Below are 19,447 nucleotides of genomic sequence, written 5' to 3'. Positions count from 1 at the left end.
GTTTACCAGTTAGTTCACAACTAAAAATTTGCCTCAAGAATTTTTCGCCACGCGGATATGAATGAAATAAACGAATTAAAAGCCTGGACCAGTCCCTAAAACTCATCTGCTGCACTACACTGCCCTCTAGTGGTTCTGGTGATAACCATGTGGAAAAGTTGTTGCATTGAAAGTCTCAGCTCCACCTCAGAAATCCATTCAGTAGTAAACTTTTGTTTCACACTTATTAGATGTTATTAAGATATAACAGACGTATCATATTAAATCATAAAATTTAGTTGACATCTAACTACCTTGTTTTTTCACAATAAAACGAGACATTTTAGACGCTTGTGTGTAAAATACAACTCATTTTTGGTTTTGTCATGTGACAAAGTCTGAGGCATTTGTGTGTCTAAGAATCCCCTGCTTACTCCTTGTTGGTGGTCTTCTACCAGAGGTCTTGAGGGTCCTTCCAGTTTCCAGCCTTGATTCAACAAACCTTAAACGAACCTTGTTGATCCAGTGTAGCTCTCACCGTGATCAGTAATGAGGTAGACCGATGATAAGATGGAAGAAGAAACTCAAAGTAACCTGATTTACCCATTTCAGTAAAAATGCACGGCTGTGAATAACAATTTGAATTTAAGCATTAAATTATGGGTTTCTGGAGCTGATTTAATTAGTCAAAGACAAGACTCTTTGTGGCACTTGTAGAGACAAACACACAGGTAACTACCACCCATGTTACGTAGTCCATGGGGTCAAAAAAGGTAATGCAGGTGAAGTATATTTGAGTAATATTATTTTCATTTTACTGTATCTATAACTAAAAACCAACACATTAGATACCATTTTTTTTTTAATAAGAGTGAAAATTAAAACCTTATCGTATGGACGCTTCCTACTTTGAAACCTTTCAAGTGCAGCAACAAAACAGTAAAGAGGTTTTTACCTTTAGGCATTTATTAAATATCAAAACAAATTAAAAACGACAACTGAGCTCATTTGGTTCTAAACACGCTCCACGTACAGTTTCTGATTCATGAGACCAGGATAAAACACTGACATTTATAAAGACGTAGAAGCCGAAGGTTTCATCAGTCGCCTCATTATCAGTAGTCTAAAAGCTGAGTGTGAAACCCTGGGAAAAGTCCCGGCACGCCGGCCTGACTTTCAGCAGAGTCACAGATTTACAGGAAATCAATCAACACATCAACAGCGCGAGAGATTAAATATAATAAGGTTCAGTGTGCAAAGTACAAAAAAGGCTGGATGAGGTTAAAATGTAAGCAACGGGTTACAATGTCAGACTTGTGCAGACAAATGATGAATGTTTATTCAGATTTCTTTTTTCTTTTTTCATCTTCTTAGGTCGTCAGTGCATTTAAGGCTTTTAGTCTGGCCTGAGTGTAGAATTTAAAACCAAACACAAATGCTAAAACGTTCAGGAGCCGGCTGGGAAACGCACACACAGAGTGGTGATCAGTTAAAAACATTAGATATGATCCAGGTCTCCAGAAGAGAAAGCCCTCCTTCTGCAGACAAAACTGAAAGTGGTTTGTAAAGTGGTTCGTGACTTTAGTGCAAACAGTGAAATGAGCACAAGAGACGGCAGAAAGCATGAGAACAGCTACATCCTAGTCAGCTCTTTACGCCTTCTGCGTCAGTGTCCGCTCCAATGTCATGTAAGTGTTTAATAAAGATGGTGTTAGTCAGAGGTCTTTGTACAGACACCCCTCCCACTGAGGTGTGTATGATCTGGGTGAGCACCGATCATGAAGAACATGACTCCAAAGTCTCTCTGGCTTCTTCGTAACTTGGCGGCCCGAGCCTCCGCAAGTTAAAAGTCCATCGGGGGGGGTTATTTTCCAACCCGCACGGACGACCGTAGATGCGTGACCTGCCTCCGGACAGAGGCAGCCATGGCTTCCTGCTCCAGCTTCACAGGAGCAGCGGCGTGTGTTCCCCCACCGGCTCGTTGCGCCTGGTGAGCTGCCGCGCTCGGGCCATGATGCGACTGGGCAGCGAGGGGAAGTGGTGGCTCGGGTCCAGGACGTTGGTCTTGCGGCGCTCGCGCTCCTGCAGCCACATGAGGTAGGGGCTGGGCGGGAAGAACGGCCGGGAGCGCTCGCGGTACAGCTGCAGGACGATGCCGCACACGCCCAGCACCACCCACACCGTGATCATGACGTAGTCTGGTACAAGACAAAGAAAAAGAATGAAGGCTTATATAAACCAATAAGAAATCTTTTTTGCACTTCTTTGGTTTTAATCTTTTTTTAGGCGTGCCCCAGGGAAGTTAATGCCACTCTCAGTTGTTAATTGATCATAGTAGTGTAGGCTTGCTGTAGTTCCAGGTTGGACCACTAGGTGGAGCTCAGGTGATGATGCAGAGTGTATATTAGAGAGTTGGGCCAACTAGACCATCTGAGCTACCACAGAATGAAGCTGGATTAAAAGTTAAAATATGCAACAGTGCTCAGTCTACTGTTGCAGAACAAGACTGGGAAAACTTTTTTTCTAGTGAACAAAAACTGAGAAACTTATGGGAGCAGAAGATTAACAGGAAGAACTGGATATCAACTAATTTCTCCCTGTTATGTGACTAAATGTCAATGTCTCTCTTTGACATTTGTCAAGATTTTATATAGGAAAAATAAAGTGATCATTAATGTGTCCCTTGATCTCAAGACTGCTTTACAAATAAATGAAGTTTGAAGTTAACCAAGCCTTATGCTAGCTAGTTATCTAGAATAAAGGCTTAGACAAATGTGTGCAGGTAATTTATATCCATGTAGATAGACAAATTTAATTTACACATAACTTCGCCTCGGTTACTAGTAAGTTATTATGGCTAGCGTGCTAATGTTATAATGATAACACTAAATAACAGTAAGACTAGATTAATTTTCACTATTTCTGAGTATTTATAATTTAAAACTATGGCGACAGATGATCATTTTACAGGCTTGTTTAAGATATTTAAAGTAAGTAGACGCTGGGATATTGGCGCTGGCCTTTTACATATTGACAGATGTTGGCCATATCATTCATTGGCCCGTTAATGGTGAAAATAAGCGATTTATTTCAACTTAGCACATCCGCCCCATAGGGATACACTGTAGAATCTTCGATCTGAGGTAGCAAACATGGCGTCCATGACTTGAGTTGGACAGACTCTCTTTAATATACGGCTTTGATGTGATGGAGTTACAGATGTGTTAAAATTGTGAAGGTGTTCTGAAGTGGTCCAGTTTAGCTAGCTATCTGAGGCTCATGCTAATAAAATTAGGATTCTGAAATGGTAACATAGGCCAAATGTCACAGAGTAGCTGTAGCTTTTAGCGTCAACGGTGTTTCTGACTTTGCACCCCTAGCCTAAACTCACCAATGGGTTGGAACGGCACGTCGGTGAACGCTGCGTTGAAGTTGTTGTTGAGGAGGCGTTTGAGGATGTTCAGGGTGATGTAGGAGAGGCTGGTGTAAACGTAGGCGTTGACAGCAAGGATGACGGCGTACGCACCGACAATACCGCACGTGGTGATGTTCCCCTGGAAGACAGGAATGTATTGTGACAAACAGCTCTTAACCTTTTCAACTGTTTGGTTTGTGTAGACATGACGGCATCACTATTGCTACAGATTCATCAGCTCCTCCTGCATGATGTTAACCTCCTCCACTCCTCCGTTAATCTTCCACCACTTCTTCAAGGTGCTCTAGTGGATTGAGATCTGGTGACTGTGGAGGCCATCTGAGTTCATTCAACTCACTGTTTTGTTTGATCATTTTGTGATGATCTCAGTAAGTCATCAGTGTCTGAAATACCAGCCTGTCTGGCACCGACAGTCACGCAACATTCCAAGTTTCTTAAATCACCTTTCACTCTGGTCCATCGTTGTGATTGCGTGCACATGTCTGAATGAGTTGCTGCCACTTTATTGGTTGATTAGATATTAGATATTAGTTGATTAGATATTAGTTAGTGCAGTTGAAGAGAGGTTTCTAATGATCTGCCAAGTGAGCGTATTCCTTTTCTAGTGTTCTCTTGTGCAACTTCCGTGAAAAAAAAAAGAAAAAAAAAAAAGCTCAAACTATCTGTGGTTGCTTGGCCACAGCAGTCTCTTTTTGGAGTCACTGCGGGGTTGCCAAATAGAGAATAGAGAAGTCAGAGCAAGAAGCTAAAACCATTATTTGAATTTACGTGTCAGTAAAAAAGAAACATAACACGCAAATCGGACAGACGTTAATCCGACCTAGTTACATAAAACTTGAACGCCATAAATGCCTTTCAATGCAGTATTAAGCCTGCTGTTGATCGCAGTGTAATTCCAGATAAGACCCCAAGGGGGCGCCAAAGTAAACCTCTTTAAATTTGTACAGTGCTGTGGGTTAAAGTGTTGTGTTACCTCTCTGGGCCAGCGCACGAAGAAGAGCGGGACAACGACCATAATGCAGCAGAATGTCACCCAGAAAACTGCATCAGAACGTCTGAACATGTCCAGGTCACCTGAAGAACACAAGACACACGTAAAACAAACAGCCCTTTAGGCTTACTGTTAGAAATGGTAGCTATTACATTTCTAACGCAAACACAATAAAACAGGAGCAACATAAATCATAAAACAGTAAAAAAAAAGTTAAACTTTCATTAGGTAGAAATCATCAATATGAGGCTGCAGGAGCTTAGAAGACACGTCATAAAGGACACGTTCAACACAAAATTAGGTTACTCTTTTGTTTGTTTGTTTGTTTTCGTACCGAGCGGAGTGAAGAGGACGATGGAGGCGACGAGGAAGCCGAGCATCAGGCCAACCACGACGACACAGGCCATGACTGAGCCAAAACGCCACCAGCTCATGACCAGTACGACCCCGCCCAGCACCCCCACCACCGCCGACACTGTCAGAGAGACTGCACACACACAACCAACATGAGGACATAAAGCTGTGGGATGAAATGGCGTTTCTGACTCAACTATTGAGGGCATTTTACTACTGTGTACAGCCGTGCGACTATTTAAGGTGGAAAAAATGAATAAACTTACGGTCATAAGTTAGGTCTGTGGTCCTTGTGATGAGCACAAAGAAGAAAAACGACGCAAAGCTGAATCCCATGCAAAACAGCTCTGCATGACAGGAAGAGACGGGAACAGAAAAGAGAAGGGAAAAGTCAAAGCGGTACAGAGAATGAGAACAGAAAAGGTGAACTTCTGTTACGGTTATTCATTCTCCACACAAACATCAGTAAAAAAATCAGCTGCTGGAACTGGATGAAAGCACATTATGTGGAATAAACAGATGGGAGACGCACGGTACCAAACCCTCTGACTCGGTCATCTTCATATTAATCAGAATCAGTGGCATATCACAGTCATGGGTTCAGTTTGGAACAAATACATTTCTAACCATGTGAGAGGGAGGCCACGGCTGGAACCCGAGTTCACCGTCTGATACCGTCTGATAACTTTATTGAACTGTGTACACACAGTTCAATAAAGTTATCAGACGGCAGACAACAAATGACAGTAGCAATGATAAAAAACAAAGAAGAATAAACCAATGAATCAAGATCAAACTACTCACCACATTTGAAGAATCGATGTCCACAGAAGCAGACAAACAGGCCGGCCAAGCCAGTGATGGTGAAAAAGATTTTTGTAGATATCTTTCCTGAAACATGCATCGTCAACTTCAGTTAAAACTTTGTTGCTTTTTCTAACTAGTGAAAGATACATGAAGAGATTGAAATCTGTTTGACTAAATTATGTTCTTAAATTATTCCCTTTTAAACTGCCTGGAAGCTGCTAGATTTTCCAGCCTACAAAGTGGTGGAAAGCTGGTCTGGAGTAGAGATCGACCGATATGGATTTTTTTTTAGGGCGGATACTGATTTTTTACAACAGCAATGGCCGATGGCTGATATTTACTGACAATTTTTCTGAGCCGATATTTGGAGCCGATACTGGTTTTAAAAGATAAGAAATGTTACACATCTCAATTTAACCAAAAACATAAACATTTGTTGAACTCAAAGAATACTTAACGCTCTCACATGTACAACATAAACAGCTAAAAAGAGGTAGAGCACAAGTATTTTCCAGCTTCACGCACTCTGCTAGTGGGGGAGGGGTAATGTATGGGCTGCACCGTATCGCAGGGTCTCCAGCAGCACAGGGCTACCTGTGGATACGCCTGTCTGTAAATCTTGCCAGGAGAGAAAATATATATAAAATGAAATGAATGAATATATATATATATATATATACATACATATATATGAACGCACTGCATATTGGGCAATGCCAATACCAGTAAAAAACGCAACTAACAGCCAATCTCTAGTCTGGATTCACTCTGTTTGGGAACAGATTACGCTCTGGCAAAGAACTCATGCCCAATGGAATCATTTGGGTGTGCTTTATGTAGTGGGCGGACAGAGGGCTTAACAGCTTTCACGTCATCTGCTGTTGGATTGAATTTGCTTACAACAAAACGGCTGCTGTCAGAGAGGAGCCGTTTAGAGTCACAGAAGATGCTGACAACAAGTTAACATTTGCATTTCCAGTATGGTTTGGTTCATAAATTTACTTAAAGACTGGGTCCATCTGCAGATGTTAAGGTATGGACACACCAAACTGACACACCTGCTTGAAATAATTCCAGCAGGTGGCAGCAGTCTGAAATTCCTCCTTCAAATATCAGTTGGGAGGCTAGGAACCGAGGAAGAGCTACAAACTGTTGCACCGCGTTGGCCTCTCCTGAGTCATTCCTGGTGGGTTCATTCTAGTTCAATCATCCTAGATCACCAGGCTGGAAGATACTGAATGTATGTGAATGTTCAGATTAGATAAAGGCGTAAAATGAGAAACGCCTTGTGTGTGCCCTTAGAACTTTGTTATGTAGGTTACTTTCGTCTGTCTTCTTGTGTAACAGCTCTGTAAGCTCATAAGCCAGTCAGAGAGATCTCAATCGTCAACTTTTTCCACCACCTATTTAACATGTGCATTTGACTGGAAAGCTAGAAACCGGGGTGTGACTAGTGCCGATGAGTAGAGGCATATGGGTTAACTATAGGATTATAGTGAGAGTGTTAGAGTTCTTGGTGAAGTAGTTGTTGCACCTATGGGCAGAAGCCCCAGTAGAGCCCTTGTTCCCCAGACAGAAAAATAATTCATTGTACTGTATGTAGCTATTTCATCGTGCATAAGCTTATGTTGTGTCAGAATTTGAACATAGAAGAGATAGTAATTAAAGGATCCAGCCCTTAATTACAGGGTTTTTAAGAGGATTATGTACAATAAAGGGTGATCAAACGGCACAGCACGCGGGCTCACCAAGTGTTTGACAGCCGTCCAGAGTGGAATTAAAGCTGCAGGCGTAGGTGTGGACGGGCACATAGGAGGCCGAGGTGTTTAACAACGGATCCCTGACGATGACGGAGTAGATTACACCCTGACCGGGGATGGAGTTGAACACTGCTACGCTCACATCTGTCGACAGGAGCGTTATGATCTGAAGGCAGAGACGCCACATTACTTAGCTCAATAGTTAAAAAAAAAAAAAAACATGACTAAACTCAACATCAAGTGCGTCATGTTCATAGTGCCTACCCGCCTGCCGTTCTGCATCATGCCCTGTATGTCGGCCACAGCCTGGATGCCACTGAACAGGCTCCGCTCTGACAGATCGCGCTCAGGAAGGAAGTACTGGTAGACGTCGTACTGCAGACGCCAACGCGTGGTGCTTTCCGTCGACTGGTCGCAGGCTGGAGGAGCTTTACCTCTAACAGAGAGCACAGACAGAGAGCACAAATCAAACTCCTTTTACTGCGAAATTAGTAGCCAGAAGTATGATGTACAACAGGCCTAACAGTCAGATGGCAACAGGTCATGGGCTCTATGATGTTTTATACATGATGTATTAGTGCAAAGAGTGAACTCAACTGAACAGTTCATACATGCATTGTTGGGAAACATAATCCTACTTTATCCTAGTTTACTTAGTTGATTTGTCACCAAGTGACACTGAAGCAAACAAAGAAAAACCGTAGGCATGGAAAATGATGAACAATGCCTGTCCACTGTACTGAACTGCACGGTGTGGCTTTGATTTGCAGTAACAAGATTAAATTGATTTTCTCTTTTTAAACAGAGCAAGAAAAGCAGGTTCTGGCTTTACACAAATGATAATAAACATCGCTTTTACCAGAGAATAACCTTGGCCCCTGACCAATACGAATTTCAAGGCATAAAGAAAGATTACAAACCATAAAATAAAATAAAAACCCATCGTTTTCGGTTTCTTGAAATGTTCCTGCAACAAGTATATCTACATTTTAGATAAGATCCCTTTATGCTTGACATTATAAACATATTGCAACATGCCAGTTCAATACTATATTACTAATTATACTAATAAAAGCAGGTTTTGTGTAGTTCAAGAGTTTAGTCTAGGAAATTTTTGTTCGTTGATGCTCTGAATAAGGTAGCACTGTGGTTCTTCAGCCCATGGCCACTGAGGAATCTTTACACACACACACACACACACACACACACACACACACACACACACACACACACACACACACACACACACACACACACACACACACACAAAAGCATCTCTACGAAAAGACATCTGGATATCGAACGTTAGAATGACAAATTGTCATCAAACAATATCCGACGGGTTCTTGCTGCTGCTGCCAAAAGAACATTTCTTCCTGCCACAGCTTCACAATTAAAGGATTTAACTGGAAAAACACGAGGCAACTTTTGATAAGAATTAGTCACAGAAAATAACGAGAGCGTAGTCCCCATATCGCCGTCTTTCATCAGAAATACATCTACAAAAACAGCTGATCAGTTTGAAAAGTTTGAGTTAATGATGGAAGAAGAAGGAGTATCCATCCTTCTTCACTGTTGACTACTTAACACAAATTAAGTATATTTATAAAAATAAGTGCATTCCATTGTCCTTCCTGGATAAAGAACGGTGGGCACACACTAGATGTGAGTATTTTGTAGTTGCAACCATTTCAAATTTTTGATGGGTACTAGACAGCTCCAGGAATCCTTCACAGATAAAGTATAAGCATCGAATATGTTGCTCTACTTGTCAAGGCTTGTGCCTTTGCCTGGGTATTAGTAATGTCAGAGGGAGTGGTCATCAGGTGGACTCATCACATGATACAGTGTTAGATTGCACCAGCCAGACACGTTGAGCAAGAAAAGTCTCTAAAACTTTGCATGTCAGTTAACAAATACGGGTAACAAAGCCATTAGGATTTTCGGTCCAAATCCCTGACTTGAAAACTACACTGCCATAACACGCACACTCTTTGGAATTTCTGAAAAAATCCACAAAAAAAAGCATGACATTGTTTGACAAGTGGTAATTCAGCCGATGGAAAATAAGAGGCATTCATGGGCAGTGAGCTCCATCTCCTCACGGCAGCAGACGAACAATCCCTCGACAACAGCAGACGAGATTAAAAATCAACGGCCACAAGCAAACACTCGAGACATTTTCTCTCTCAAGAGCCTTTAGGTAAACAAAACCTGACACTGTAAATGATTTATTTTGCACCACAGGACACAGGGTTGTAAAATTATATCAAATACAGACGAGGGGAGGACGTGCGTAGGAGTGTGTGTAAGAGAAAGCACGAGATCATCTCAACACAAACAAACAGCGAGGCGGTTTAACGACAGGTCGCATCAGATGCAATCTGTGAAAGGAGCGCGTGGAGCCTACAACTGAGCAGGCTGAACAGGAAGTGGAACAAACAACACCAGTCCGTGTGAAATGTTACCTCTCATATCCCAAGTTTGCAGGCGCAAATTTGATTGTTGTCTCATAGAGGTTGTAGTGGATATAGATGTTAGGATCAATGTCCAGGTTGGACTCCATGTTACAAGCTCCAGGGACAGGGTCTGGAACAGAAAACATTTATTGTAACGGTTATTAGGTCAACAGATGACGACAGAACAAGGATCATGAATGTCACGATGACTTGTTTTAAGCTAGTAAAGAATATGAGCAACACATAATCAGAGCTCACACATGGTCTGCATGAGGTTCCTCAAGTCAATATCACAATGGCCTCACACTTTTTTTTTTTTTTTTTTTTTGGTCTGTGGTAAAAATTACACTACAGAAACAGATTTCACAAACTTCCCTGTTTCTGACTTCTTGTGCAACACTCAAGTTGAGAGAAACGAGACAGAACAGAGGCCTCGCACAAACTCCCTGAAGAGAGTTTAAGAATTACCGGCGCTGGAGTAGGCGAGGATGACCCCGGTGCCTGTTACAACGTCACCACTGGGAGAGGACAGGAACAAGGAGAGGGACGTCTGGCCCAGCTGGAGAGCCGACAGGAGCCCAGAGTCCACCGCCGTCAGAGACAGACCCAGGCCTGGCTTCTGAACCAAAAACAAATATCAACTTGTTAGCACCTTGTGATGTCCCCAACAGTGGGAGTGCATTTCTTTTGTTTGTCCTTAGTTCGTTCAGTTAATTCAACAAGCGTCCTCATATGGGGGCAGGTTTGTGATAGCCTCTTATTCTGCTTCATTTAGACCCATTGTCCTCATAAGTGGACGCCTTTATCTGCCATCTAGTTATAGCAAGGTCTAGTTTTTTTAAGTTTGAAACTTGTTTATTTATGCTTATTAAATTCACTAGTTTGATATGACACATGAATTTAACAAATTCTACCAGTAGTAAAAAGCTAATATGTAGCTAATTAGCAAGTACCCGTTTGAGAAAATTGGGATTACAGGTCCTGCTCAACAATGATACTAAGTTTTTATAACTCTTAGCTCCTTGGGGAAATTAACAGTAAATAACAAATAAAGGCGCAGGTCTCAGGAGGTTAAAACGGATCCAGCTGCTGCTCACTAATCTGCTTCAACACTGGTTGTTTTGATTCATTGCCTACCTTGTTATTGAGATGTGTGGACCATTTTGAGTGCAATTTATTTTAGATGTGGTGGAGGGTGTGGACTATACTATAGGTGAGACGGGGGTACCCTATATAGCTCATCACATATGCAATCTTTTGTTTATGGACACTGGGATTATTGGTTGGTGCCACCGGTAACATAGATGTTTGTTAGTTAGACCCAGTTTTGTTGTCTTACTTTCATTTATTTGGCACAACCATGTGGCTCCATCCTTCGCCACCATTTATTCTGTGAGATTTCCTTACACAGAACACATTGTGTTCGTCCCTAAATTCCCCTAGACCCCCCTAGGGACCTAAGAACCTGCACAAGCATATGCAAAAAACACATGAGTCATAAAGTGAGGGTCTAGAGTCAAGCTAGTGGCTCTAGCTGAATGCTAGCATGGAAGCGTGTTCATAAAGAGATGCTAACGTGCCGATTTATTGAATGTAGAGTTTAACAAGCGTGCTAGCTTGTTAACATTTGCTATTAAAAAAAACAAACAAAGTACAGCTAAAGCCGCTGAGGCTCATTTTGATCCACTGGACTTTGACCCGTTGATGGTACTTGGTGAAAATCCAGAGGATCCCCAGAACGTATGAATCATATCCTTAATCAATGAAAACCATGAGGATTGGGGAAAGTTTAGATGTGTTATAGAACATTGTAGAATGTTGTAGAGATATTTCAGTCTGGACCCATACAGTGGACAGGCCTTTAAGGTAAGATATTGAAAATATTGCTTCCTTGTTTCAGTTTCATTATAGATTATGAAGTTGTTGGGTTAATGAATCTCTGAAGCGGTGTAATGGTTAAACACCTGATCTTAAGATAGGGTTTAAAGAAATGTTTATGTCCAACCTAACCGACTTTATTCTTGTTACTGATAAACAGAAGCTCAAAGGTCGTCAGCGTAACTGCATAGAAACAAAACCTTTTTTTAAGAATGAATATGAATATGATCCACCTGAAAGTGTGGCCCAGATGAAAAATTCTTTGTTGTGATGTTTTCATGAGACGTGTCCACATAAGTAACTAAAAAGACTTTTAAAGGATTTAGAAAGAAGTGTAAAGTATTGATTCTAAGTTCTACCCTGAATCTGTTTTCTTGACAGCAGGATGAGTCAATCAGTGAAGTGTGACATGTACTTCACCACATCCTGACCTGGGGAGCTCCCAGTTCACATGCTACAGAGGACTAAGAAAGATAAATAAAAATTACAGCATCTTCTGAGTTTAAAAACGTGAAATACTGCAATGGATAAGAGCAGAAAACACATCCGAATGACGACCAACATGGTTGATACTCAGTTGCTACTTTAGCCCACACCATCATGCTCATGGTTCTAGGTAGCGCAAATCTGCAGTGAGAAAATGTTGGTGGGTCGAAGCACTACACCCACATCCTACAACTCTCATCCTGCCTGCTCACATGATAACCGCATTGTGAAACGATGGTCATGTTCTGACAAATACCATTAGTGCGTGTGGAGAGACTTCAATCACTGTGGACTTCTCTTGAAGAGAAGCCTCAAACCATCATATGCACAAGCAACTAAAGAATTTATTATTAGTCACCAACTGGGAACATTCAATCTAGAACATGTCTGGTTATCAATGTACCTCCAGGTTCTCATTTGCCACACGTTTGGCTGATTTTTCTTTTCTTTTTAGATGAGAAGAAGCCATGGAACTGATAACTAGGAAGACTGGTTAAATAATCACCATAAAATGGATCTTTGAGGAAGTGATAAAAAAATCGGTGAAAGGAAACTGACTTGTGCATATTCACTTTTTATTAACCTTATCTGTATCTGTTTCAGAGCACACTTCCTCTTTCCCTCCGAATTGCCTTCAGAGATTGGCCGGTGTTGGTTCTTGTTAGTGATCTGCTCCATGTCAACCTCTGATACCCACTTGCGTCAACAACTATGCTGAGAAAAGTCGTCCTACTATTTCCAACACCAAGAAAAATAACAGCTAAACTAAATCTGTCCGCATGCCCGGGCCTCGATGGAGCTGTCTCTTAAGACTTCTGGGACCGACGCCAGAAGCTTTTCCCTTTGAGGAGGGGGGGGGCTGTCTGCCACTCATGACCAGAGGACTGTACATCAGCTGACTGCGACTTCTCTCAGAGGGTCAGATGAACTGGCTCACAAAGCCCCATTCATAAATCAGAGCTAGATCTAGCTGCCTGGTCACGTATGAAACAAGCTTACAATTTCACGGTTTACGTTTCATTTTTCCAACCACGCCACCGACAGAGGGTTCAGTTAAAGATACTGGTCAGTATCTTGCAATCTCACCCTCTAGTCGAGGCATGTCAGTGTGATCCATCACCACAAAGAAAATGACGGCATGCCCTCTCTAAGGTAAACAAGCATGAGAAAAGATGGTGTGATAAGTGGTTACTTGAACTCACAGAAAATTTAACATGCTGCTGAAACCTTTAGCCGCATGGATCGTATCTTCTGAAAACCAAGGGAAGTTTCACTTCTGGGATCCAGCACCACACCACATACTAGTTTAACTAGTTTAAATGGCTGTTAAAAATCTCAACGGATCTAATCACGAGGGTGTATAATACAAGCGGGATGGGCAAGGACTGTGATATTTGTAAAGACTGGTGGCGTTCCTGTACAGTTCTCTTACACTATGTTAAGAGATGTATGTTCAATATGTAGCTAGAGGAAGCAGCTGGTTAGTTTAATATGTTTTTATGTAGTTTAATTATGGTGCACTATGACTTTTCTAAGTGATTCTTCCAACAGTGTGGGAATAAATGGGAAAAAGCGGGCATTTTTTTTGCGCATACAAGTGAATAGAAAAATCACCAACATTCCGAAATCGCCTCCCTCGCTTTGCTGAAAGATCACTCGGACATGCTTTGGAGCAGGAAAATGCTTTAAAGTTTGTACGAGGCACGACAAGTGTAGATCTTTCCCCACAAAACTGCGGTTTGATACTTGCTACGGTTTGGTCGTGGTCGCAGTTTATGTCTTGAGGAAATATTGGAAAAAATGTTGAATAATCTTGTTTAATTTTGGAGTCTATGGCCGCACTCTAACTTCAGGATTTCCTCAAATTTCAGGGGATTCCTGGTGGTGGTCACAGTCCGCCAAAAGATTACAACCCCCCTCAGACATTTACAGCAATAGAGAAGGAGGACTCCATGGCCCCCACACCCCCCCATTCCAAAATGTGCCCCAGCAGTGTGCCCCCCATTCAAAGCAGACGGCCATAACATTATGACCACTGAGACAAGTCTCACAGAAAATGCCAAAATATTATGACTCCCTCAGACCATAAACTAAGCCACTACAGCAGCATTGCTGCACTCTAAATTTCCATGGGAATTTTATAGTTCTTTATTTGTTCTGGACCCCATTTGAAGGCACCGCTTTCCTCGTGCGTTATCACTATGTGGACCCAGATTCAACACCACAACCCCCTGTGGCAGCTGGCCATTGTGAAACCAGAGGCTCTCGTCTGAAACTGTGCAGAAGATCGGCACTTTCTCACCGTCGTGTACGAGAGCGTTGCGTTGCGGTGCTGCGTGTGGAACTGCAGAGTGATGAAGGTGAACTCGGCGGGGATCCTGGACACCACGGCCTGCACCGTCTCATTCTTCGAGACGCTCACGTTCTGGAAGGCCCCCGGCAGGAAAATGACCCGGTCTGAGAAAGGCAAAGAATAAAAATAAATAAACTGTCAGATTGGATTCCATATGTCGCATAATTTCATTAGACTGAACGTAGCGTGCATCTCATAAACAGCTCTGCTACAGTGTCACCATGCAGCCGACCACAAACATGGGAGTAGGTTCACAGAAAACGTCCGACACACAAATGGATAAACTCACAAATGAGTCCACACGCTTTGAAAGTCAGCAAGGAACCATAAGATTAGAGGTTGCTGACGGTTAAAAGAACATGACAATTGATTACATGAAGAAGAAAACTGCTAACGTTGACAGAGACGGCAGCTTTGACAGAACCCAACCTAAAACCAAGTCAGAGAGAATTACGATACTGAAACACTCAAGCGTGCGCTCACATATTGTTGGTTAAAGACAACGCGTGCATTAAATAGAGCTGTGACTAATAATGTAATACGAGCAATTTAAATACATTTCAAATTGTCAGTTGATTAAATATGGAACTTCTTCTGTACAGTTTTTAATACAGCGGTCCTCTGCAGAGAACGGAAAGGGGTATCTTCACCCTTGGTTTTCACATGGTCTTTTCTATTTTAGTAAATCGGTAACTATTAATTCACTGCGGTCTGAGTGAGATGTGCAAGGAGGTGCTGGTGCAATACCATGGCCAACTCAAATACTGCGAATGCAACGATGGCCCTCAGATGCAACGAGCGCGTGTGGCTCGACCGATAAACCAAATGGAAAGCGCAATCACTCTTAAACCGACACTGCCACTCTTAAGTGTGTTAATAGTGCACGTTGATTTCCATGAAGCAAAGGTTTCACAATGACGCGACCTCATTCTGTAGCGTTCAGTCGTCGCCCCCCTCAATGAAACATCACAAGAAAACGTTCCTCACCAGTTATATCACCGATTACTCACTGATCAGTCTGGTTGATGTCAGCAAGTCTCAAAGTTGCGAGAGTTTAACCACAACTAGTTTTGATATAGGAACATGATGTTATAAAGTGAACAGACAAACAAAATACACATAATTTGTCATATATGAGCTGCCTGGACCCTACTGTACGAAGGATCTTACTGAATTTGTGCATTTGCTGATGTTTGGAATATGTCTTTTTCTCAAAAAAAAAGAGGAAAGAATGCTGAGAATGAAAGCTAACGCTCTGCAGACCTGGCGCAGGCTACACGCGCTGAACGCCTGCAGGTCAAACTACAGCTCAGGACTACAGCTGCCTTGATTTGTCCGATTAGCGAAAGCACGTGCAAATATGTGAGCCAAAGTCGAAACAGCAATGTAGGACACAAGCCTGGGTTTATTTCACTTTTCATGGTGCGACAACCTATTGAAGGCATATCCAGTTTGATGTGAACGACAAAGACCTTCCACAAAACGTTACTGGACAATTGAGAAGTGTCACAAGTTCTCAGAAGCAGATCACTAAGTGAACTTTGATTTTTCAACTTTAATCACCAAAACGTTTTACTCTGGATGAGTAAATATTTGCCTACAGCTGTGCATGTGACTTTTGTTTTTGATTAAACCAGATCACACCAAGAAGGGTCCAAAACCACTGTAATAATGTAAACAGCAAATTAATTAGTTCTTATTCCCTTATTTTACTGTCCCAACTCATCCTTCACATACATGCATAGAGTTTACATTGAGAATAAAGGAGAAGTTCGACATTTTAGAAAAAGATTTGCACGAGTCTGAGTATTAGGACTAGGGCTCATGTAATACCACATTTTTGTGTACATTGACTAAGACAAATAAAAAACACAACGTTTTGATAAGAACATCAACGTAACGTTATGTTAAAATACAGTTAGTATTGCTCCGTGATTTCCCTCATCTCCCTGCTGATAGGCTGTCATGTAAACATGCCGAAGATGAACCATGTTCTCGATAACTTAAATACAGCTGAATTCTACATATGCGTTAGCTTACAAGCTGCATTAAATATATCAGTTTAGGAGACATTTAAATGATGTTGCTAAAACTGATAAAATAGCTAGCTGCAATAATGTTACTCACTTTCCACTTGAGCGTGAACGCCACACTCCACGAAAATCAGCAGCAGCAGCAGCGGGTACCAAATCAAACGACACATTTTCATCTGCTTCCTTTGTTTGACAATAAAACGCTGCTGTGTGGCAGTCAGTAAAACTCATGGGTAACCTCGCAGTCTCCCGTGTTTGGGTATCAGAAGTCCCCGCCACCGCAAAGGCGACATGCTGCAGTAAAGTGAGCGGGTCGAGCGTACCGAGCTTCTCTTTCTCCGCCACTACGACGGCGCACCGACGCTTCCGCGACAATCTCAGTCCCGCGATATTTCCGCTCCCGCCCCTTCTCGGTATCTAAGACGAATTTCTGTGATCGCTAACCATTGACAGCAGCAATGCAAGCGCCAATCTCACAGCAACAGCTGCATAATGAAGGGCGTCCTACTTTGTTTAGATCTCGGGTGACAATCATACGGAACGCGGACCAAAAGCGGCCCGCCGAGGGTCTAATCTGGCCCGCAGGATGAATTTGGGCAAAACACAACTGCTGATTGAGTCACTTGTTACTATTATCCCATTAGACCAGCGGTTTTCAAAGTGTGAGGCTCTTCAGGGGAGGGACGGCATGAGAAAAAATAAACCTGAAAAAAAGTGTAAACATCTGGTTAGCTGACTACAGTGCATGTGAGGGGCAAAATGGATTGATGTTTAGTAGGCTACCTCAAGTGAAAGTGAGAGAGGACACAGAGTCAGGGTCACCAGAAAACTGAGGAAGTATGATTATTCATGCATAGGTCCTCACGATGCATGCACAGCTTTATCAAGCGATGCTCAAAATTCAACTTTCTGAATGAGGTCCTTGTCCCATTTTAATGCATCAGAGAAAATCCAATAACTGACGGGAACATGTCCTCCTCCTCCACACTAGGTGGAGATATTTGTCTTTTCAGCCAGTTAATACACTCCCCTTTCCGGTTGACTTATTATGTCAAATAATAAACAAGAGTCGTTCATGCAGCAGACAGAATAGCACAGCTTTTTAATTCCGTACGTAATGTGCGCACTAGATATGGTGCAGATGAGGTGGTTCTTCTACCGGCTCTGTTTACCGTCTTCTTCTGAGACCGGCTTTCTTGAATGTTTTTGTTTTGGGGTCATACACAGCGCAGGGGTTGTGGAGCATGGTTCTTCATGGTACTAATAAAAAAAATTATACTCAGGGTTCATGCAAAAGTGGACCTTTCAGACCATATTTGATAAAAATTTAACCTGAGAAACTTTGATCTTTACTATCTGAATGAACATCACATGCTGCTTCTCAACACAACACAAAGACAGATCTTCTTTTTTTTTCTTTTACAAGGCTATTTGTCACGAGCCTCATTTGTTGAGTCACTGGGTCTCTGAAAAGTGTCTTGTTGTGCATGCCATGCTGCTCACAACATGTGCTTTATAATGTCACCTGGGGGCAAAAAAGTTTTCTGAATCTGATTTACTGAATTGAACTGAAGACTCATGCCCAATTGTCTTCAGGTAAGCTCTTCAAACAAGATAAGAAGAGAAAGAGAGAAGAGAAAATAAAACAATATTAGTAAATACTACTAAAAACTGTTGTAATTGTAATTTCTTTTTCGTACTATTTAAACACAGAGGCACATAATTACTCCAGACCAGTAGGTGGCAGCAGACTTCCTTGTTCAGTTGCCCACCACTGAACTACGAAACTATCCAATCTTCGTACATACCATAAATGCATGTCTGTATGGCACATAGACTGTATATTGAAGAATTTTACAGTCTACATACGAATAAATCCAAATTCCTCAGGTGGGAATGATAAACTATGCAAAGGTTGACAAAATAAGTGTAATAAACATAATGCAGACATGTATGTTTACATGTTTTGGTTTGTAGGATACATCATGGAATTAAATTTAGTGCATATTTATCAGTGAACTTGTGCTTGCTATATTCTATATTACTGGCATTTTCTTCTGAATTAACCCACACACTAGTATCTTTGTTTCATTTCTTTGACAGGATTCTCTTCATGTGCTTTCAGGCGTTTTGAGTTATTTTTATACGGCAAAATTCTGAAGGTGAAAAATATTAATAATTTCTCTTTAAACTTTTCAAAAAGACGAAGTATGACCATCCTAGTCCATCGATGCTTGTTTTAAGCGCTTTGAAGATACGCTCACAAAAGGTTCTATTGTTTTGCTATAGAAAGACACACATTTACTCTAGCCTTGTGCCTGAAATGTAAAATATGGAGGCAAGCATCATCAGGCAATTAAGCATCATGAAGATGTCTCTTGGGCTCTGGGTAATTGCTGTGAGCATTTCCTACCATTGCAGAACAATTTACAAACTAAATCAGTTAAAGGCAATCATTAATTGTGGTTCTGATCAAAGTAAGTAAACATCTGCTACAAATCAACTGGCTAGATGCTGCAGGCAGGATACAGCTTGTACGGTAATGCATGAGAAATTAATCTAGCGGTTGATTAATTCAGTTTTTTTTTTTAAACAGTTAACACTTCAGATGTAGCTAACGTTTTGGAAAAGCACCATTCTTAAAATGGAGTGTATTTACATTGTGTTTTCATTACTTTCATTTAAGAATCTGAATACTTGAAAAGAGGTAGTTGTCAGAACTCGGAACCTATTTGCTGGATATCGTTTCCGTTCCTGTTTTTAAGCCGCTGATGACAAATGCTACGATACCTCGAATAGTGAAAGTGAGAAGTGTGTACCTGCACAGGCCACCAAAACAAAACAGAATCGGGAATCTGTATCTGACACCTAAAGGTAAAATTAAATCCATTTCAACTCTGCAGAAGCAATG

The 19,447-nt window shown here is 41.6% G+C and overlaps 1 protein-coding gene across 1 annotated transcript; it reads right to left on the bottom strand.

Moving 5' to 3' along the window:
• Positions 1 to 927: 927 nt before the first annotated feature.
• Positions 928 to 16,929, bottom strand: tm7sf3 (transmembrane 7 superfamily member 3). The gene is made up of 12 exons (XM_047575808.1): positions 16,631 to 16,929; positions 14,453 to 14,607; positions 10,255 to 10,405; positions 9,796 to 9,916; positions 7,592 to 7,763; positions 7,316 to 7,493; positions 5,565 to 5,651; positions 5,027 to 5,107; positions 4,741 to 4,893; positions 4,389 to 4,489; positions 3,371 to 3,533; positions 928 to 2,177 (listed from the first exon to the last, which is right to left on the bottom strand). Exons 1-12 carry the CDS (start codon positions 16,710 to 16,712, stop codon positions 1,924 to 1,926), a joined length of 1,698 nt encoding a protein of 565 aa, XP_047431764.1. The 5' UTR covers positions 16,713 to 16,929; the 3' UTR covers positions 928 to 1,923.
• Between the last annotated feature and the right edge of the window lie 2,518 nt (positions 16,930 to 19,447).

The sequence above is a fragment of the Mugil cephalus genome, chromosome 22 (genome assembly GCF_022458985.1).
Source record: "Mugil cephalus isolate CIBA_MC_2020 chromosome 22, CIBA_Mcephalus_1.1, whole genome shotgun sequence".
NCBI lineage: Eukaryota > Metazoa > Chordata > Actinopteri > Mugiliformes > Mugilidae > Mugil > Mugil cephalus.
This window is presented reverse-complemented; position numbering and strand designations above follow the sequence as displayed.

Excerpts from the sequence above, each read along its gene's own strand:
- tm7sf3 (XM_047575808.1), bottom strand. The coding sequence starts at position 16,712 with ATGAAAATGTGTCGTTTGATTTGGTACCCGCTGCTGCTGCTGCTGATT. Across the intron at positions 4,490-4,740 it reads CGTCCTCTTCACTCCGCTCG|GTGACCTGGACATGTTCAGA; the intron begins GTACGAAAACAA and ends TGTGTTCTTCAG. Across the intron at positions 2,178-3,370 it reads CGTGCCGTTCCAACCCATTG|ACTACGTCATGATCACGGTG; the intron begins GTGAGTTTAGGC and ends GTCTTGTACCAG.